General features: G+C 46.0%; 1 protein-coding gene across 1 annotated transcript; it reads right to left on the bottom strand.

Annotated features, from left to right (window-relative positions):
• Nucleotides 1-314: 314 nt before the first annotated feature.
• Nucleotides 315-11619, bottom strand: LOC139229612 (nuclear factor 7, ovary-like). The gene is made up of 6 exons (XM_070861123.1): nt 10769-11619; nt 10593-10688; nt 9912-10145; nt 5865-5887; nt 5661-5776; nt 315-2176 (listed from the first exon to the last, which is right to left on the bottom strand). Exons 1-6 carry the CDS (start codon nt 11183-11185, stop codon nt 1626-1628), a joined length of 1437 nt encoding a protein of 478 aa, XP_070717224.1. The 5' UTR covers nt 11186-11619; the 3' UTR covers nt 315-1625.
• Between the last annotated feature and the right edge of the window lie 11177 nt (nt 11620-22796).

Raw genomic sequence — 22796 nt, 5'->3', positions numbered from 1 at the left:
GTATAATCAGTTTAGCCCGATGCAAACAAATGGACATCGGAACCACAAGCCGAAAAGGATTGAGGGCCACCAAAATCCCCTTCTACCTTCGCGGCTGTTGCATAATAGAACAATATTGGAGATGGTGACAAATTATAGCAAACCTGACTGCGGACTGACAGCGTCAAGAATCATTCGGCCCTTTCCCACTCAGAGCTTTGAAATTAACCAGGTATCCGAGACCAACCCAAGCAGCTGTCTGCTGGTTTGTGATTTATTTAGGTTTCCATATGACTCAGGAAAAGCAGGAGACAGGTAGAAAAGTGTTCCTTTTAAATCCATTTTTATTAAGATTCTGCAATATAATCTCCTTTACAATTCTCTTACATTCTCCATTAATAACGATCAGATAGCGAGTTAATTGTTGTTTTAAAGCAAAATGCTCAACAGTTGCTAGCCGTGGCTCAATGGGCAACACTTTCGCCTCTGAGTCAGAAGGTTGTGGGTTCATGTCCCACTCCAGAGACTTGAGCACCGCATCACAGTGCTGCACTGAGAGGGCGATGCACTGTCGGAGATGTTTTCATAGGAATTGGCACTGCCTTTTCCTGAAGATCACGATATTACTTGAAACACGATCTAAATACTGTGAAGCATTTTTGTTTCATCAAATTCCGCACAAAACCAACATCAGGTATCAGCCAGTGGGTGGTCAATACACAACATTATCAGAGCAGAGAAGCTCCAGCAACGATCACATGTTGGCAGGGACAATGGGTGGTCCCCAGGCCAGAGAGGACAGCAATAGCACATGGGATAGGGTGAAAGGCAAGTATCGAGTCTATTTTGGGTCTTTGAATCAGTGACTGTTACAGACTCGCTTGCTGCAGCTGGAGCGTAACTCAGGCGTTGCCCGCAAAGCCAGGAATTTCTGGTCAACGGCTCACCATTCTGCTTCAAGACGGAAGATTATATTTTCGGATTCCGTTCGGCAGCAGCCACAACCCTAACCCCAATCGCTCACCCTGCCGATCCTGCTCCCCGCATTTCCCCGTTCCACACCAGCTCCATTCAGCCCGGCTTTACATCCGCCAGGTTTCCGCCTCAAGATGCACTGCCAGCCCCCGCCCCCCGCACTTGGACTTCCTGATTTTGCCCTCACGGGAATTCTGGACAGAGTCTCCCTCCTCAGAATGAACTCCCCCCGCACTGGGAACGGGGCCCAGTTTGTGATGTTCCCCAGTGAGTGCTGCACAGATTGCACCAACACCCCACACTCTCTGCTCCTTAATGAAGGCGCTGAGCTGTTTATATTCAATGGCTTGACGGTTCCGCTAAAACCGCAGTCAAAGGAAGGTCACAGGGAATAAAGTTAAATGTCGATCTGGGTAATATCTCCAGAGGAATGCCAGGCTGTGGTCCCTGGAGGGAGAGACTCTATCCCAGTACAGGTTGGGCGGGGGTGATATGTTGTAGGGTGAGGATGGGAGGGTTATTCAGTGACCTGACCCTGCTGGGGTTACAGTCAAACACTGATTACAGACTGAGATACAAATGGAAATGTTCATCACACAAACACACCCGGGGAGGGAATGGAGTCAGAAACTGGAATTGGAGGGAAAATGATGGAAACAGACCCATTAATGTTAGTGTCCTTTAACCCCGCAGATTATCAGCAGTGCGGTGTTATTCCCGCCGTCATACCACCCCGGATTGAAGATGGGAAAGATTCTCTCAGTGAAAGTGTGGGTGAAAGTGTGGAGATGGGACATGTTGTCCGCATTGTAAAATGACACCTGTCCGCCCTCATAGTCCAGGTACACCCCGATCTTCCGGGGCTTCACACTCAGGGTGAGGGGGGTCTGTGAGGGGGAGGTGAGGGCAGCATAGACACTTCCGGGATCCAGCCACACAATCCAGTATCCAGTCTCTGGGCTCGGGGTGATTGGCCCTTTCCTCCCGGCAGACTCTCGGATCACTCCCAGACCCCACTCAGTCTTGTCCCCCACCTCCACCTCCCAGTAGTGTCTCCCTGATGTGAATCCCTCCGATCCCAGGACAAAGGACCAGTAATCAAACCTCTCCGGGGTGTCAGGGAGCGGCTGCTGTTTGTCTCCGAGTCTCACACGGGTCCGGCCCTCAGACAGGATGAGCCAGGGACTCGCTGTGTTCGGATCCAGAGTCAGAGAGGCTGGAGCTGGGGGAAAGTTAAAATAACACAGTCAGTGATTTAAGCCGCGATTTCCGCTGTCTCGGCGGGTCGGTGGCGGGCGATGTCGGTGACAGGTCCCGGACTCGCTGCTGGCTCCAGCCCGCTGTCTGAAATTACTTCCCTGATTACACCTGTTAAGCCCCGCCCAGCGGGCCTGCCGGCCAATTGCAGGCTGCGGGTCTGATGACGTCTGGAGACCTTTGACCCACTGAAACAAATGCTATTTTTCCCACTGATCCCGCGAAAAATTCCCCGATAATTTATTGATGTGACAGAATCAAACTCTGAGTGACATTCCTTCTTCTAATCCTCAGCTTTCTGCATATTATTGAAAAATTACTTTGTCTCAGTATTGATCAGCACGTCTGGCCAGCTGAACATGACAGTAGAAAAATAGATCAAATAAGATGCAATTATATTTAAGATGGAAAAGACAAGTTAATGATAAACTAATCAAATTCAGAGAGGATGAAACTCAAGGATTGCAAGACGCGTATTCAAATAAATGCACAAAGATATAGCACTATTTTATATTACAGTATTTCATTTTATAATTAGGATATAGAGGCATTGGAGGAAGTGCAAAATAGATATACAAGGAAATAGCACAAAAAGGTGAGAGGCTATAATTATCAGGAAAGATTGAATAGGCTCTAGAAATGGGAAAACTGAGGGGTGAAATGATAGAGGTCGTTAATATTATGAAAGGGTCTGATAGGGTAGATGTAGAGAAGACGTTTCCATTTGTGAGGAGACAAAAACTAGACACCATAAAAACATAAAATTAAGTAATAAATCTAACAGGGGATTCAGGAGAAACCTCTTTATCCGGAGAGTGGTGAGAATGTGGAACTCACTACCACGAGAAGCAGTTCAGGCAAATAGCACAGAAGCATTTAAGGGGAAGCGAGATTAACACACGAGGGAGGAAGGGACAGAAGGATATGCTGATATGGTTCGATGAAGAGGGGTGGGAGAAGGCTCGTGTGGAGCATAAACACCGGCTTGGACCTGTTGGGCTGAATGGCCTGTTTTTGTGCTGTATATACTTTGTAAAAATAAATCATCAGGCTGGGCCATCAAAGCATTGTTACCAAAACAAATTTGCAACATATGGCACCGGGAAGACGGCGGCTGACCTCGAGAGGGAACAGGGTTTGGGGGAGGGTGTAGTGGGATGGAACCCCTCAAAGTCGGATTAGTGATATGGGATGGGGGCTGGAGTTGTTGATGTCAGTTCATTGGATATATTCAAGAGGGAGTTAGATATGGCGCTTATGACTAAAGGGATCAAGGGGCATTGAGAGAAAGCAGGAAAGGGGTCTTGAGGTGAAATATCAGCCATGATCTTACTGAAAGGTGGTGCGGGCTTGAAAGGCCAAATGGCCTATTCCTGCACCTATTTTCTATGTTTCTATGTTTTTATGTTGAGTTCCCAGCTTTGGTCACCCTGGAGCCATGTCTTCGTGATGGCAATGATATCATACTCGTTAATTGCTGCCTGCGCAGTTAATTCATTCACCTTATTACAAATACTCCTCGCATTGAGGCACAGAGCCTTCAGCCTTGCCTTTTTAACACACTTTGCCCATTTAGAATTTTGCCATAGTGGCCCTTTTTGATTTTTGCCTTGGGTTTCTCTGCCCTTCACTTTTACTTTTCTTGTTTCTATCTTTTGTTTCTGCCCCCATTCCACTTCACTCTGTCTCCCTGCAAAGGTTGTCATCCCCCTGCCGTCTTAGTTTAACCCTTCCCCAACAGATCTAGCAAACACTCCCCCGAGGACATTGGGTCCGGTCCTACCCAGGTGCAAACCGTCCGGTTTGTTCCAGTCCCACCTCCCCCAGAACCGGTTCCAATGTCCCAGGAATTTGAATCCCTCTTTTCTGCACCACTCCTCAAGCCACGTATTCATCTTTGCTATCCTGCAATTCCTATTCTGACTAGCATGTGGCACTGGTAGCAATCCTGAGGTCCTACTTTTTAATTTAACTCCTAGCTCCCTAAATCCAGCTTGTAGGACCTCATCCCATTTTTTACCTATAACGTTGGTACCTATATGCAGCCCGACAACTGGCTGTTCACCCTAACCCTCCAAAATGTCCTGCTCCAAGACATCCTTGACCCTTGCACCAGGGAGGCAACATACCACCCTGGAATGTCAATTTTGGCCGCAGAAACGTCTATCTATTCCCCTTACAATAGAATCCCCTACCACTATAGCTCTTCCACTGTATTTCCTGCCATCCTGTGCAGCAGAGCCACCCACGGTGCCATGAACTTGGCTGCTGCCCTCACCTGATGATTCATCCCCCCAACAGTACCCAAAACGGTGTGTCTGTTTTGGTGGGGGATGACCACAGGGGTCCCCTGCACTACCTTCCTTCCACTGCTCTTCCTGCTGATCACCCATTCCCTATCTGGCTGTGTAAACTTTAGGTCCGGTGTGTCGAACTCACTAAACGTGTTTTCACGACATCCTCAACATCGCGGATGCTCCAGACTGAATCCATGCACAGCTCCGGTGCCGCAATGTGGTCTGTCAGGTGCTGCAGCAGGATACACTTACTGCACATGTAGTATCAGGGACTCTGGAAGCGTCCCTGAGTTCCCACATAGCACAGGAGGAGCATGACACGTGTCCGAGCTTTCCTGCCATCACTTAACCCTTAGATTAACTTTATTTAATTTGGCAACAATGATAAAGTTTACCTACTGATAAAGAAAAAGTAAATGAAGAAAAACTACTCACCAATTACGAGCCAATCACTTACCCCCTTGGCTGTGACGTCACCCTTCGATTTCTTTCTCCGTCCTTTTTTGCCTTCTCACCCTGCTACAGGTGTACCAGCTGGCTCCTCCTCGACTGCCGCTCCCCGACTGTGACTGATGGGACTTTTATAGGCCTCCCTCCGATCTCCTCCGCCTGGTCGATGAACTCCCACCGCTCAGAATGATGGGCCTTTTATAGGCCTCCCTCCAATCTCCCGCGTTTCCTCGACGAACTCACACTACTCCGACAAACGGACCTTTTCTCGGCCTCTCTCCAATCTCCCACGCCTCTCGATGTGCCCCTCAAAGTCGGGTGAGTTCCGTGGGATGGGGGGTGGGACGTGTTGCCAGGCGAGGAGGAATCATGGATTCCGTTATATCTTGAACCTGTTTTGTGATGAGCAATCTGGCTATTTTACTGACGCTGCAGTCACCGTCAGTCTGAAGGGTGAGAACATTGTTCTGTGTTGTCAATACCATACACTGCTTCTGTATCGAACCCGCACTCCTGGATCTGATATAGGGTCACAAACAGTTACACTGATTTCACACACCAGTTTCAATCTCCTTTTGGAGATTATTATATAATATTTTGTATTTAATTGCACAAATACAGAAGTTGTGTTTCATTATTTCGATGTATTCACGCAACGAGATTTTTACGAAGTCTGAAATTGGGGTGCTGAAAACGTTTTACCTGGGCTGATGTTCTCTATCATTTCTTTCCACGCTTTGTATTGACCGGGCCCTTTGAATATTCCCAGCGGCAGATTCCAGCCGTCCAATGAAAGGAGATTACCCTCGTCACTGATTCTAAAAATATGAAACATTCAACTCTAGAATTCTCGCAGTGCATTCCTTTAACAGGTGAAATAACAATTCAGTAAAGTGAACCTCATACCTTCTCATCCGGGAAGCTGCCTCCTGAAATAAAACAGAAACACAGACCTGAGTTCACAGGGAGGGTCTGGGGGCAAAATTTCAGAATCAGTGTCATACGCTACACATGGCACCAACTGAGAAATAGTTAATTAATAAAAACAGTAAAATGCTGGAAATCTCTGTGAGTCAGGCAGCATCTGTGGAGCGAAACAGAGTAAATGTTTTGTGTCTGTGAGCCTTCGTCAGAACTGAAAACCTCCGAAAATAAACAGATTGTTAAATAAATGGAGGGGCACTGAAAGGGGAAGAGGAGGGAAGAACAAAACGGAAGGTCTGTGATACTCTGGAAGACAGGAGTAATTTTAGAGACAACAGGGATGATCGCCAAATTGAGCTGGTAATAGCACAAGTTAGGAAACAAAATATGAGCCGAGATGGTGTGTGAATGGTGGAATAACTTCCAGCTGCCTTGGGAAAGAGAGAAACAAGAAAAGTAAAAGAGGGGAGGGTGGTTTGTTAAAAAAAAATGAGGGCAGAGAACAAAATATGGGCAGAGGTTATGTTCTGAAATTGTTGAACTCGATGTTGAGTCCAGAAGGCTGTAAAATACCTAAACGTAAGATTGGAACAGAGGATGCTGAGAAGGGACATTGAGGTGTACACATTGTGAGGATCCTGGATAGCAAGGGCCTATTTCCCGTGGTGGAGGGATCAATTATGAGGGGCCATAGTATTATGATGGTTGGTGGTAGGTTCAGAGGGGATTTGAGGGGGGGGGCTTCTTGATACAGAGGGTTGTGGGGGTCTGGAACTCACGGCCTGGAAGGGTGGTGGATGCAGGAATCCTCATCACATTTAAAAGGTGATTGGATGGGCACTTAAAGGGCCGTAACCTGCAGGGTTACTGACTTAGAGCTGGTAAGTGGGATTAGACTGGATAACCATTTGTTGGCTGGCGCAGATACGATCGTAAGTCATGCAGGGCATCAAATACGACCCGGGTGGTCTCCTGGACTAGTTTCGATCGGCTGGATGGGACGGAGAGGAATTTTCACGCTTTGTTCCCCAATTGGCCTGGATTTTTATCTGGTTTTTGCCTCTCTCAGGAGATCACATGGCTCTGGCTGGGGTGGAGTGTAGAATGTTTCGGTGCAAGGGGTGTCGCAGTTGTGTGGGGTGGACTGGTTGGGCTGGGTACTCTTTGCTTCCCGGCATTGTTCATAGGTTTATATGTAACCTTCAGGACTGCTGACCGAGGGGCAAGCTCGACTGGCCGTATGGCCTACTCCTGTTCCTATTTATTATGTTCTTATGTGATCGATTCTACTTTCTACACAAGCTAACTGAGAGATGGAAGAACTTCCATAGCAATTATTGAACCGGACCTCCCACAACCCGGAGTTACGCTGTGCATGTAGCACCGTGATGGGCGCTTCTCCCTGGGGATCTCACACCGCTTGGATTCAGGGCATTGAGTGTCACTTTGGTGCCTTCAGGTGCCTGGTCCGGTTGTAAGTAATGATCAGGTATATGAGCAAACTGTTTGTGCACAGCTTATTAAGATCGAAATGAAATGGAAACGGTCGGAAGAAAATGAGAATGCAGTGAGGCAGATTTCAGTAAAACGAGTAGCGAGCTAACTAGCTTGAGGCAATAGAAGAAAGATAGATACACAGAAATGAACATCAAAAATGGGATGTTTTAAAAAGTGATTCGAACAATGTAGAATAAATGTATTCTGTTAAAACAGAATGCAATTGCTAGTAGTTTTTGAGGTCCATGGTAAAATAATGAAGCAAGAAGCCTATTTAAATTAAAGCTCAGATTTCAAATGAGATGATCTTGTTGGAAATGCTTCATAGATATGTTTGAGGATCGAATACATATGGTTGATGGGACAATACAGTGAATGCAATGTACATGGAGTTTAGGAAAGCCTTGATAAGGTACCACACAGGCGATGACTAGAGAAGCTCGTGGGATATGGAATTCGGGGAGGATAGCAAATTGGATTAGAAATTACTTCGGATAAAATCAGAGAATAGCAATTAAGGGTGAGTTTTCAGGGCGAATAGAGGTGGGCAGTGGGGTCCCACAGTGATTCGTTCTGGGGCTAGAATTAATTTGATACAAGACCAAAAGAAGTGGTGAAGGGTTAATAAGAACATGCGTGAATGGGCTAAATTTTTGTTGGTCAGAATTATCTGCCAGTAAGTGTGGGCTGAGACAGGGGAAGTAACAGCAGGAATCCCACACCGAATGGATGTTGGCTTGGTGTGGTAGAAGAGCAGAAGGATTTGGGGGTATAGGCTCACAGAGCATTAAAGGCAGCTCCAGGGTTGATAAGGCTGTTTAACAAAACCTAACAAGATACGAGGTTACATAGGATTAAAGAGGATAAACGACACTGAAATAGGCCGTTCGGGCCAACCAGTCCATGCCGGCGTTGATGCTCCACTCGAGCCTACTCCTGCCTTTCCTCATCTAAATCTATCGCCATAACAGGTTGTATCACAAGGGATATAGCAGAGAAAATAAACAGGCAATGATGCAGTATTAGGCTCCACACCAGAGGGACGCTAATCTGGGTTGAATGTGGAGACAGCACAGATGGTCTCGGATGCTGCCTGGAATCAGGAAATGTAAATATGAAGAAAGAAAAAAATCAATTTATGGGGCAACACGATATAATATCATGGACTTATTTAAGTGAGACAAGGTATGTAGAAACAAACAATGGAGCTACTGAAGAGATTACAAAGTTTCGGTTTTGAAGAATGGACTCAGTCGAGAATATTTCGTGGACTTTATTGGCTTTTCTGAGGGTATTTTCCCTGTGGTGGGATCACCCTGTGCAGATAAGTAAAAAAGCTGGTGTTGGTAAAACTCCAGAGACTGCATGGCAGTTAGCTGTGACAAAAGAACTGTCAGTCATCCAGAACGGGTTTGCCCACCAGTCCCAGCTAAAGGAAGGGGGCCATGAATATTGACAAAAGAGCTGTCGGCCAGGAAGGGGGGCCACTGACAACGCCACTCTAACATGCAAAAGCATTTCTCACCTGCATCTCCGAAGGAAAGCAGAACAATGAACCCACTAGCCTGGTCAGACAAAGAGGAGCCAGGTCTTTCCCAACACAAAGACTGAGAGAGATGCCCAGATTAAGAGCCATCAGCCCAATACATATGGGTTGGATGGCCCATCACTGACCATGACTCATTTCATTTACACTCTGAATAATAATTCCCGGATCTGGAACTTTCGTAAGGCGATTCGAACCGTCCATCTAGCAATTGGGCAAGGATCAAAACCGCTTACACTACTTGTTACAAAATTTAGGATGTGCAAAGAGTTCAGAATTGGAGGAGCACAGATATCTTGGTGGGTTGTTTAGCTGGAGATGGTTGCAGAGATAGGGAGTGGAGAGGCCACGGAGTGAGTTGAAAATAAGAATGAGAATGTCAAAATTGAGATGTTTCTTAACCAGGAGACAGTTTGCGCCAGTGAGCACAGGGGTGATGGCTGGACGTGACTTGGTGTAAGTTAGGAAATGTGCCTCTGAGTTCTGGATGAGCCCAAGTTTATGGAGGGGGTAAAATCGGAGGCCAGCCTGGAGAGCATTGGACTAGTCAAGTTCATAGGTAGCAAAAGCATAGATGAGGGTTTCAGCAGCTGATGTTGAGGCAGGAGCTGAGACGGGCGATGTTACAGAGGTGGAAATAAGTGGTGTTGATGATGGCGTGGATATGTGGTAGGAATCCCATATCGGGGTCAAATAAGACGCCAAGGTTGTGAACAGCCTGGATCAGCCTCAGACAGTGGCCGAGGAGAGGGGTGGAGTTGGTGTCGAGGGAACGGAATTTGTGGCGGGACCAAAGAAAATGACTTCGACCATCCCAATAATTAGTTGGAAGAAATTGCTATTCTTCCACTTCTGGATATTGGACAAGCACCGTGACACATCTGGAACATTGCCGGGGTCGCGAGGTGAGCTGGGTGAGACCAGCATACATGACGTTGTGTTTCAGATGATGTCACTGAATGTATTTAAATAAAACAAGGTATTACCTTCAGAAATGAGACTGTGTCTTGCTCCTCCATCTGTCTCTGTAACTCGGATATCTCTCGATTAATACCATTTAACTTCTGTTGGATTCCACTGAGGTTCACATCCATTGATTTTAGAATATTCCCCTCTTGTTCCCTGAGATCTCTGATCAAACGCTGCTCTTTATCACTGAGAATCTGGTGCATTTTAGCGAACTCGGATGCGATGTGGGTCTGCAGAATGCTCGACTGTTCCTACCAAATGAAATGTGAAACATAATTCATGTACCGTGAAAAAGGGAACAAAACTAACCGAGATCCCAGAAAATCAGCACAGGGAGACATAGGAACATAGAAAATAGGTGCAGGAGCAGGCCATTCGGCCCTTCAAGCCTGCACCGCCATTGAATATGTTCATTGGCTGATCATGCAACTTCAGAACACTCCTGCCTCCTCTCTATACTCGCTGAAGTCCTCAGCCGTAAGAGCCAAATCTAAATCCCTCCTGACTACATCCATCAACTGGACTCAACAATTTTCTGTGGTAGAGAATTCCACAGGTGCACCACTCTCTGGGTGAAAAAGTTTCTCCTCATCTCTGTCCTAAATGGCATACCCCTTATCCTTAGACTGTGACCCTGGTTCTGGACTTCCCCAACATCGGGAACATTCTTGCTGCATCTAACCTGTCCAGTTCCTTACCCTAACTCCGGAAATCTGCTGTCCCTGCCGCCGTGCGGTGTCCAGAGCCGAATCCTTTCTCTTTGTAGCCGATTCCAGGGATGATTTCAGTTTATCCTGCAATTAGAAATTAAATTAGAGTAAAGTTTAAACACAAGATGTTTAAATGTTGCCAGAGATTCTACCCTCCATGTTACCCTGTACATCTGTGCAGCCTCCGTCAGTCCCACGAAGTTGTGGGTCTTGTGACTCCGCCCCTCTGTCGGGACCAGACACTTCACACAGATCAGTTTCTTGTCAGTTTCACAAAACCGCGTCAGTTCTTCCTGATGTTCCCCACAGAGATGTTTACTGTCTCTATCTTTGGCATTCACGGTTATTTTTCGAACTTTCTCCGCCAGATTCGCCAAGGCCCGATTAACCTTGAGGTTTATTTCCGGAAACTCCTCTCTGCATTCCGGGCAGCAGTTTGTCTCCTTATCCCAACACTGTGTGATACAGGAGCGGCAGAAATTGTACCCACAATCCAGCATTACTGGGTCGGTGAAGAAATCCAGACAAATGGGACAATTTAAATCTTCGGACAAACTCTCGGACTGCTGTGGGGAAGTCATGTTCTCTCTCAGCACTTCCTGATTCAATCCGCTTTCAGTTTCAATGTTTGTTTAAAGGGAGGAGCCAGAGCGAGTTTTGGCACAAACCTGCCCGACCTGTTCAGCACTGAGATGTTTACCAGTGCTCAGAGGCAAACGCCTACATTAGAATACACGAGGGAAAAGATTGAGCGTTGTTTGTGTGGAGATTTCCCAGTTGGACGTTAAGCGCTTCATCTCTTCCCAGAGAACACTGGACCTGTGGATCCAGGTTCCCGCTGACGGTGGGCGATGATTGATGGTATTCCTTCAGGAGAGAGTTGGTCCTGTTTCTGTGTGGGGAGGAGATGGCCTGGGACCAGAGATAGCTAGCCTGATGGCTAGGGACAGTGTGATCTCCTGCATTACTTTCCATGACCTAAAGGAGCCGGAGAGGAATTTTTCAGATTCTACCCACCCCCAGGAGATTATGTGACTCCCTGGGGGTTTGGAGTGTCTCTGTGACGACACATGAAGGCAGCACAACTGTATGGGACAGTCTGCGGGGACCCGATGAACTCTTCTGTTTGTTTTTTTGGTATGTTCGCAACCCAATGTTACAGGCTGTTGATGGGAAATGAAACAATCTGCTCACAGGACAGTATCAGTCAGTATTTAGATTTAATCAGTAAATTGTGGATCTATAAACAATGTTAATTAGAGAATGAAACAAAGTCTAGAAATTTATATAGCGCCTTTCACGACTACTGGATGTCTCAAAGCGCTTTGCAATCAATGATGTACTTTTGAATCGTAGTCACTGTTGTCATGAGGGAAACGCAGCAGGCAATTTGCACACAGCAAGCTCCCACAAACAGCAATTTGATAATGACCAGATAATCTGTTTTTACTTCTGCTGATTGAGGGATAAAAATTAGCCAGGACACTGGGATAACTCCACTGATCTTCTTCGAAATAGTGCCATGGGATCCTTTCAATCCATCTGAAAGAGCAGAAGGGGTCTCGGTTTAACGTTTCATGCAAAAGACAATACCTCCGATGGTGCGGCGTTCCCTCCGTACTGCACTGGAGTGCCAAGCCACAATTGTTTGTGTTCAAGTCCTTGGAGTCGGTCTTAAACCCACAAACCTCTGACACAGAGTGTGAGAGTGCTACCCACTGAGACACTAATAATAACGCACAAGAATAGAAATTGACAGCATTTTGAATGTGGGTTGTATTCGCAACTGTTTCCCATGGCAAGCTGAGGATGGAGATCCATTAACGGAGCAAAGAATAGTGTAAAAGGAACAGGAAGTAAATGGAGAGATAAATCAAACAGGATTATGGTATAGTTGCTGAAGCGGAGAGTTGGCTTAAACATGGGAAAGAATTGGAACTAAACATTCCAGGCTATAATATATTCAGGAAGGATTGGGATGAGAAAAAGACAGGAAGGAGAGGGGTGTGGGGTGGGGGCGGGGGGGAGGCGGTGGCAGTATTGATCAAGGATAATCTTACTTGAATGTAGGGGGTATGATTAAGAAGTTTGCAAATTACACTAAAATGGGCTGTGTGGTTGATAATGAAAAGAAAGCTGTGGACTGCAGGAAGATATCAATGTACTGCTCAGGTGGGCAGAACAATGGCAAATGGAATTCAATCTGGATAAGTATGAGGTAATGCATTTGGGGAAGGCTAACAAGGCAAGGGAATACACATTAAATGGTAGGGCACTGAAAAGTGTACAGGAACAACGAGACCTTGGAGTGCAGGTCCACAGATCCCTGAAGGTAGCAGGCCAGGTAGATAAGGTGGCTAAGAAGGCATATGGAATGCTTGCCTTTATTAGTAGAGGCATAGAGTAAAAGAGGAGGGAGGTTCTGCTTGAACTGTATAAAACACTTGTTAGGCCACAGCTGGAGTACTGTATGCAGTTCTGGTCACCACATTACATGAAAGATGTGATTGCACTGCAAAGGGTGCAGAGGAGATTCACAAGAATGTTGCCGGACTGGAAAATTTTGGCTATGAGGAAAGATTGGAGATGCTGGGTCTGTTTTCTTTGTAACAGAGGAGGCTGAGGGGAGACCTAATTGAGGTGTATACAATTATGAGGGGCCTGGTTATATTGGATAGGAAGGACCTGTTTCCCTTGGAAGAGGGGTCAACAACCAGGGGGCATATATTAAAATTAATTGGGGGAAGGTTTAGAGGAGATATGTGGGGAAATTTCTTCACCCAGAGGGTGGAGAGGGTCTGTAACTCATTGCATGAAGGGTGGTAGAGACAGTAACCCTCACCACATTTAACAATTACCTGGATGTGCACCTAAAGTGCTGTAACCTACAGGGCTATGGACCGAGAGTGGGGAAGTGAGATTAGGCTGGATAGCTCTTGGTCGGCCGGCATGGACACGATGGGCCGAAATGGCCTCCTTTCGTGCTGTAAATTTCTATGATTCTATAATAGGTTAGTCTCCCCCTTGGCCCAGATTCTCTAGCACAAAGGGTGCAACACATTTACCACACTTGGAATTGGTTCAATTTTAAACTTGAATGATGTTAGTTCCCCAATTAAGAACTCCACATTCACCACCTGTACATGTATGCAAATATCAGATACATCACCTTGTGTGCTGTACCACAACTACTTGTATTTATATAGCACCTTTAATGTAGTGAGTTATCCCAAGGCTCTTCACAGTAGTATTATAAGAGAAAACATTTAATACCGAGCCACATAAGGAGAAAGTAGAGCAGGTGACGCCATAGTTAGTGGAAGAAGTGGATTTTCAGGTGCGTCTGAAAGAAGGATAGAGAGGCAGAGAATTCCAGAGCAACATAAGGCACGGCCACCAATGATTGAGCGAATATAATCTGGGATGCTCCAGAGGAAAGCAGAAGAACAACACGGCAGGGTGGGGGTGCTGCTGCAGGAGATATTTTATTTCAATTCGTTCATGGGATGTGGGTATTGCTGGCAAGTCCAGCATTTACTCTCCATCTCTAAGTGCCATTGAACGGCTTGCTGTGTGATTTCAGATGACAGTTAAGAGTCCAGAGTCACATACAGGCCAGACCGGGTGAGGACAGCAGGTTTCCTTCCCTCACAGAGATTGGTGAACCAGATGGGTTTTTACAACAATTTTGTAATTTCATGCTCACCATTACTAATACGAGCTTTTTAATTCCAAATTTATCTAATTAACCGAAATTTGAATTTCACAGTTGCCATTGCAGGATTGGAACTCACATCTTTTCTGGTTCATTAAACCAGGCATCGGGATTAGCAGTCCAGTAACACAACCGCTAGGCTACCATCCCCTTAGAGCAGGGGGAGCCGATATTGATGAACTCACCGCCCACTGCCGACGACTGCCGCCCACTGCCGCCAAAATTCCTCTGCTCGAACCGCCCAGTGCCAGTGGCCTGGAGCGGGCGGGAGGGGAGAGCCGCCAGCAAGCGGCCGCTGACGTCAGCGGATGGTTGTTACATGTAAGTAGACTCCCGCACGCTGAGATGCCAGATTTGGTGCGGTCGGGAGTCGGAGGTGGACCGCTGCGTTGAGGCTGCTCTATCCTGAACGATGAGTGTCAAGATCCTGTAAAAAATGGTTTTAAATCATTTCTTTACAGGTACTCACCTGGATGGGGTCTCCTGAAGGTCCTCAGATGTTGCTCTTTTTTTGTTTGTTGATGATTTTTATATTTATCTCTTCGACCCTCCGTGGGCCCGACTCCACCCTCGGTGACACTTGGGCAGCAAGCGCCTCTGCCGCCGAGAATGAGACCTCCCGCCTGCTGCCGCTCAGATTGGTGGAGTACGTCGTCCTATTGCTACCCGCCGACCTTCGAGGGACCTCGATGATGAAAATCCCACGCAAAATACCGTCCGGTACCTCGGCGGCCATCGGCGGAATGTTGGCCATCACTTGGCCGGGCAGAGGCCTTGACCAAATTCTGCCCCATGGAGGGGCGAGGCCATGGAGGCATTTGAAAATAAGGAGAATTTTGATATTGAGGATTTGCTTAACTAGGAGCCAATTTGGTCAGCGAGCACAGGTTTTTTTTCCTCTTTCCAGGATGTGGGCATCACTGGCAAGACAGCATTTATTGCCCATTATAATTACCCTTGAGAAGATAATGTTGAGCCGGTCTTCTTGAACCGCTGCAGTCCGTGTGGTGAAGGTGCTCCCACAGTGCTGTTAGGGAGTGAATTCCAGGATTTTTGGACCGAGCCACGATGCAGGAATGGCCGATATATTTCCAAGTCAGGATGGTGTGTAACTTGGAGGGGAACTTGCAGGTGGTGGTGTTCCCATGCGCCTGCTGACTTTGACCTTCTAGGTGGTCGAGGTCGCTGGTTTTGGAGGTGCTGCCGATGAAGCCTTTGATGAGTTGCTGCAGTGCATCTTATAGATGGTACACATTGCAGCCACAGTGCACCGGTGGTGGAGAGAGTGGATGTTGAAAGCAGTGGATGGGATGTCAATCAAGTGGGCTGCTTTGTCCTGCATGCTGTTGAGATTCTTGAGTGTTGTTGGAGCTGCACTCATCCAGATAAGTGGAGAGTATTCCTGATTTGTACCTTGTAGATGGTGGAAAGGCATTGAGGATTCAGGAGGTGAGACACGCGCCGCAGAACCCAGCCTCTGATCTGCTCTTGTTGCCACAGTATTTATGTGACTGGTCCATTTAAGGTCCTGGTCAATGGTGAGCTCCAGGGTGATGGGTGAGCGGGACTTGGTATGATTTAGGACTTGGGTAGCCGAGTTTTGATCAATTCTAGTTTATTAAGCAAAGAATGTTGATGCCAACCAGAAGTGCGTTGGAATAGTCAAGCCTGGACCGAACAATGGCATGGATGAGTGCTTCAGCAATGGAGGCATGTTAGAATGATGCAAATAGGCGGTCTTAGTTATGCTGTAGATATGTGGTGGGAAGCTCATTTCAGGGTCAAATATCACACCAACATTGTAAACGGTCTGGTTCGGTGTCGGAAAGATATTAGGGAGAGGGTTGGAGTCAATGATAGGGAACGGAGTTTGTAGCATGGACCAGAAACATCAGCTTCAGTCTTCCCAATGATGAATTGGTGAAAATTATTGCTCATCTTGACAGCATCAAACAAGAAATTAGGAATGCATACAATAAAGGTACAGCAGTTGTCATGGGCGACTTTAATCTACATATAGATTGATCTAACCAAACTGGTAGCAACACGATGGAGGAAGATTTCCCGGAGTGTATTAGGGTTGGTTTTCTGGACCAATATGTCGAGGAACTAAATAGAGGGTTGGCCATCCTAGACTGGGTGATGTGTAATGAGAAAGGACTAATTAGCAATCTTGTTGTGCGAGGCCCCTTGGGGAAGAGTGACCATAATATGGTAGAATTCTTTATTAAGATGTAAAGTGACGCAGTTCATTCAGAGACTAGGGTCCTGAACTTAAGGAAAGGTAACTTCGATGGTATGAGACCTGAATTGGCTAGAATAGACTGGCAAATGATACTTAAGGGGTTGATGGTGGATAGGCAATGGCAAACATTTAAAGATCACAAGGATGAACTTCAACAATTGTACATCCCTGTCTGGAGTATAAAATAAAACGGGGAAGGTGGCTCAACTGTGGCTACCAAGGGAAATTAAGGATAGTGTTAAATCCAAGGAATTGGCTAGAAAAAGCAGCAAACCTGAGGACTGGGAGAAATTTATAATTCAGCAGAGGAGTACAAAGGGTTTAATTAGGAGGGGGAAAATAGAGTATGCGAGGAAGCTTGCTGGGAATATAAAAACTGACTGCAAACGCTTGTATAGATATATGAAGAGAAAAAGATTAGTGAAGACAAATGTAAGTCCCTTGCAGTCAGACTGAGGCGAATTTATAATGGGGAACAAAGAAATGTCAGACCAGTTGAACAAATACTTTGGATCTGTCTTCACAAAGGAAGAAACAAATAACCTTCCAGAAGTACTAGGGGACCGAGGGGCTAGTGAGAAGGAGGAACTGAAGGATATCCTTATGAGGCGGAAATTGTGTTCGGGAAATTGATTGGATTGAAGGCCGATAAATCCCCGGAGCCTGATAGTCTGCATCCCAGAGTATTTAAGGATGTGGCCCTAGAAATAGTGGATGCATTGGTGATCATTTTCAACAGTCTATCGACTCTGGATCAGTTCCTATGGACTGGAGGATAGCTAATGTAACATCACTTTTTTAAAAAGGAGGGAGAGAGAAAACGGGTAATTATAGACCGGTTAGCCTGACATCAGTTGTGGGGAAAATGTTGGAATCAATTGTTAAAGATGAAATAACAGCGCATTTGGAATGCAGTGACAGGATCGGTCCAAGTCAGTATGGATTTATGAAAGAGAAATCGTGCTTGAGAAATCTTCTCGAATTTTTTGAGGATGTAACGAGTAGAGTGGACAAGGGAGATGCAGTGGATGTGGTGTATTTGGACTTTCAAAAGGCTTTTGACAAGGACCCACACAAGAGATTGGTGTGCAAAATTAAAACAAATGGTATTGGGGGTAATGTACTGACGTGGATAGAGAACTGGTTGGCAGACAGGAAGCAGAGATTTGGGATAAATGGGTCGTTTTCAGAATGGCAGGCAGTGACTAGTGGGGTGCTGCAGGGCTCAGTGCTGGGACCCCAGCTATTTACAATATACATTAGTGATTTTGATGAAGGAATTGAATGTAATATCTCCAAGTTTGTAGATGACACTAAGCTGGGTGGCAGTGTGAGCTGTGAGGAGGATGCTAAGAGGCTGCAGAGTGCCTTGGACACGTTAGGTGAGTGGGCAAATGCATGGCAGATGCAGTATAATGTGGATAAATGTGAGGTTATCCACTTTGGTGGCAAAAACATGAAAGCAGAATATTATCTGAATGGCAGCAGATTAGGAAAAGGGGAGGTGCAACGAGACCTGGGTGCCATGGTACATCAGTCATTGAAAGTAGGCATGCAGGTCGAGCAGGCAGTGAAGAAGGCAAGTGGTATGCTGGCCTTCATAGCTTGGGGATTTGAGCAGGGAGGTCTTACTGCAGTTGATGAGGCCTCACCTGGAACATTGTGTTCAGTTTTGGTCTCCTAATCTGAGGAAGGACGTTCTTGCTACTGAGAGAGTGCAGCGAAGCTTCACCAGAATGATTCCCGGGATGGCAGGACTGACATATGAGGAGAGAATGGATCGACTGGGCATTTATTCACTGCAGTTTAGAAGGATGAGAGGGGATCTCATAGACACACATAAAATTCTGACGGGACTGGACAGGTTAGATGCAGGAAGAATGTTCCCGATGTTGGGGAAGTCCAGAACCAGGGGTCACAGTCTTAGGATAAGGGATAAGCCATTTCGGACTTAGATGAGGAGAAACTTCTTCACTCAGAGAGTTGTTAACCTGTGGAATTTCCTGCCACAGAGAGTTGTTGATGCCAGTTCATTGGATATATTCAAGAGGGAGTTAGATAATGCCCTTACGACTAAAGGAATTAAGGGGTATGGAGAGAAAGCAGGAAAGGGGTCCTGAGGTGAATGATCAGCCATGATCTTATTGAATGGTGGAGCAGGCTCGAAGTGCGAATGGCCTACTCCTGCACCTACTTTCTATGTTTCTATGGATGTCCAACAACAACATGACAATTCAGAGACTGTGGAGGAATCGAGAGAGGTGGTGGTGAGGTAGAGTTGGCTGTCATTAGCGTACATGTAAGCTAATATCAGACACTTCAGTTTCCCTCTTCGCCATGAGCTTGAAACAGCCACTGTATTCTGATCCCTCCCACAAACAGGTAACACTGTTTGGAATTATTCTCTCACTTTTGTTGTTCACCTGTCCCCAGCCATGATTGCAAACCTTCTACCGAGAACCTTCAAATAAAGCATGTAACTGAGCTCGATCGATTTGCCGACCATTGCCGTACAACATGTGGAATACAAAAGCATTATTACAGATCACTGTGTAAATGTAAATCACGATGTGGGACAAGGAGCCAGAGATATAAACTAGTAAAAGCCAGGTTCAGGGTGGATGATAGGAAGCACTTCTCCATGGAATGGGTGATAAACACTGGAATTTGAATTAGAGATGGGCAATAAAAGCAGCCTTTCCAATGTGGACCCCCTTCTCGAAGACAGCAGCTTTCCGAAGGGATCGCTCCTTCCGCGACATCCTGGTTTCCTCTATCATCCCCAGCACCCCCTCCCCTTTCCACGGCATCTTCCCGTGCAAGTGCAGGAGATGTAACACATGCCCTTTTACCGCCTCCCTTCCCACCGTCCAGGGCCCCAAACATCCTCTACATTGAGCAGACCAAACGCAGATTGGGTGACTGCTTTGTGGAACAACTCCGTTCAGTCCGTAAGTGTGACCCCGAGCTTCCGGTCACATATCACTTTAATTCTCCGCTCCACTCCCACTCTGACCTCTCGGTCCTCGGCCTCTTACACTCTTCGAATGAAGCTCACCGCAAGCGCAGGGAACAGCAGCTCATGTTTTACATACTTCTGGACTCAACATCGAGATCAACTATTTCATTCCATAACCTCTGCCCTATTTTTTTCGGATGGCAGCTATTGATTATTCTGCCATTCCCAGATACATCTCTTCTAGACCTATCTTTTCTTTCTTTACTTGTTCCATTACCATCTCCTTTTGCTTTGTACAATCATACGTCATATTATTTCATCACTCCTGCTTTCCACCCTATCACAGACCATCCCTTTTGTGCATTCCTCCCCCCACCGCACCCCTCTCCACCTTTCCCTACCCTTGCAGTTGGTTAAAACCTGTCACATCTCTAATAAAAACCAGAAAATGCTGGAATTCTTAGCAGGTCAGTCAGCATCTGTGGAGAGGAAGCAGAGTTAACATTTCGGGTCAATGACCCTTGGTCAGATTGGACCCGAAACATTAACTCTGCTTCCTCTCCACAGATGTTTTTCAAGGATACCCTCAAAGCCTCCTTGATAAAATGCAACATCCCCACTGGTACCTGCGAGTCCCTGGCCAAAGACTGCCCTAAGTTGAGAAAGAGCATCCGGGAGGGCGCTGAGCACCTCGAGTCTTGTCGCCGAGAGCATGCAGAAAAAAAGCGCAGGTAAAACCTCCCTGAGTAAAGCAATCCAGGCCGGAACTCCTGACCACCATATTGATGAGACTGTGTGCTACACCGAACCACACAACAGAACTCACCCTTTACTAACTAATAACTGGACAAGCAATAAAACTCCCTGAGGAAATAGTTACAGGAGAAGTAACGTTGGGACCTTTACGCAATAGAATTAGGAAGTATGTGATGGAACTGAGTAGGCAGTTGAAAGGTAAGTGACAAGATGTGTGAGATAAGCAGGAAGAGGAAGATGAGGATAAAGGAACAAAACCCCTGGCGGTAGTACCCGAGGTGGGGCAAGGGTAATGGTTCGGGTGTTAACAGAAAAATCTGGATTCGCCTCTCGACAGAGTGGACTGATTAGCGGAGACACGTGTGCAGGCGTAAATATGAAAATTGGGGGCCGATGGAAAGATTGGTCCCAGCTGAAAGAATAAGGAGTGGAGGGATGCATTATTAGATGGACTTTTCTGGGGACTAGGTTTAATATTTTCAATACTGGAGTACTTGCCATAATAAAATGGACATGGGTAAGGTCAGAGAAATGGTGCAAACATTCCGGTAAGTAGAAATGGTAAGAATCTAACTAAAAGCCTGGAATATCCAGGATGTATTTTATCAACAGAATGCATATAAACGTGATCACCACCACCCTTATAATTCTACAAGGACAAGGAAGAAACTAGTAGCCCATTACCTGCCCCAGAGGGAAGTACAAGTTGTGACAATCATACAGGAGAGGGAGCGATGTTTCTGTGTATGAGGAGAACTCCAAGGTGCCCTCACATAACAAAGTGGGCCAAAGGGGGGTTAGTAATGAAATACATGAAGGAAAAGATACACTTTGGAATATGCCAGAAGATAATCACGATATTTCTAAATCTGACCGATCTAACGATCCCCAGTTCCTGCGGGTCAAAAACAATAAGCATGTATAAAAATCTGACACTGCAGGCCTTCGATGGACTCGAGTCTAAGACCCTGTGGTTTATTACATTAAAAGGGAAGATTAGACGAAAAAGGGGGATATTAGAAATGATGGGGGTGTGGGATATGTGGCAGGTGTAGCCACGGTAAACACTATAGATCTCCAGATGGTAGAAGAGCAGGTTGACCAACTCACCCAAACCCTAAGAGGGTTGCTGGAGAGGAGAAATGATAGTGAGAAAATGCAGGCCCAATCGGGAGATGGGGCCGAACGAGAATTGTTACAAGCGGCCCACATACTAAGGGATCATGCCAAGACAATTAACTTAATAAATGCAAACCAAAAAGTAAAATAGCGAAAGCGGTCGAAATGACGCGGTATGCGCCGGGTATGGAGCATGGATGATAAGCACACTAGAACATAACTTAGAACAGCTACAAAATGGGGAGGTCCCAGATTGGATAACCAATGATGTATTCAGGGAATGGACCTTGAGAAAAAGGGAAACAGATGCCGGTGAAATCAGGTGAAATAGCCATGCATGGGTTCCTAAAACGAAATGTGTAACTGGTCATCAGAATATAATCGGATTTGTACTGTCAATACCACAATATGATGTGGCCAAGGGAAACCTCCTGTATAAAGTTGACAATATAGGAGAAATAAGAAACCAAACACAGGTCAGAGACCACAAACTGCACCATAACATTATTAAGAAGGGAGATGATACCAAGGGTGCGTGCGTTAAAGATTGTTATAAGAATAACCAGGTTGTTTTGTGCTGAGAACATCACAAATTTGATCAAGCTGACTGTGGATACAGACACACAGAAGGATGCGTCCTGAACATAACACCGCTGATGCTGGATTTCGAGACAACAGCAGCACCACGAAGTAACAGGCAATGGTGTGTCAGCACCACAGCCACTAACATGACTGTGGGAGGAGTAACTCACTGCCCCATCACTACCCCCGACTTTTGCTTTACGACCAGAGAAGTGGTTAATATTCAGGGACATATTATATACCCAGAATTAAAAGAAGAAACTATCAGTGGAATGGTGGTAGACACTACACAGGCAGGGTACGAGGGCTTCGAAGAGCCTCAGGGAAAACCCATTCTCAAACTAAGTGAGGAACAGACAGCGTTGGAGAAGAGTGTCAATGAGCAACGACAAAATACATCATCCTGATGAAAAAGATTGTGAAGCTGAAAAAGGACGCAAACAAAGTGCTGGCCAATGGAATTTTGGATTTAATGTTCATTTGGATAAGAATTATATCTAATGTATTAGTGATAGTGTTTGAATGGTGCTTTAGATGTAGGAGGAGAAGGATGAAAGCGCTGGTAAAAGCCGCTCAGAAATCCGAAAGGAAGCCTTTGCTGAAAGTAAGTAACAGGGGAGATGAACCAAATCAACATGAATACCTGATACGAGTTGTGAGTGTCCCAATCCTATCACCTGATCAACAAAATCGGGGCTGGAGACACACGAGTCTAGTAAGGTAAAAAGATTGGTCAGAGTGGGATAATAGAATAACCATATGACCAAAGGAGAGATTGAAGGGGTGATTAAAGAGTTAAAAACGCTTTATGCTGGC

The sequence above is a fragment of the Pristiophorus japonicus genome, chromosome 19 (assembly GCF_044704955.1).
Source record: "Pristiophorus japonicus isolate sPriJap1 chromosome 19, sPriJap1.hap1, whole genome shotgun sequence".
Classification (NCBI taxonomy): Eukaryota; Metazoa; Chordata; class Chondrichthyes; family Pristiophoridae; genus Pristiophorus; species Pristiophorus japonicus.
Note: the sequence above shows the minus strand (reverse complement) of the source record. Positions and strands in the feature narration are given on the sequence as shown.

Excerpts from the sequence above, each read along its gene's own strand:
- LOC139229612 (XM_070861123.1), bottom strand. The coding sequence starts at position 11,185 with ATGACTTCCCCACAGCAGTCCGAGAGTTTGTCCGAAGATTTAAATTGT. Across the intron at positions 10,689-10,768 it reads AGGCTGCACAGATGTACAGG|GATAAACTGAAATCATCCCT; the intron begins GTAACATGGAGG and ends TTCTAATTGCAG. Across the intron at positions 5,777-5,864 it reads GCAGCTTCCCGGATGAGAAG|AATCAGTGACGAGGGTAATC; the intron begins GTATGAGGTTCA and ends TCATATTTTTAG.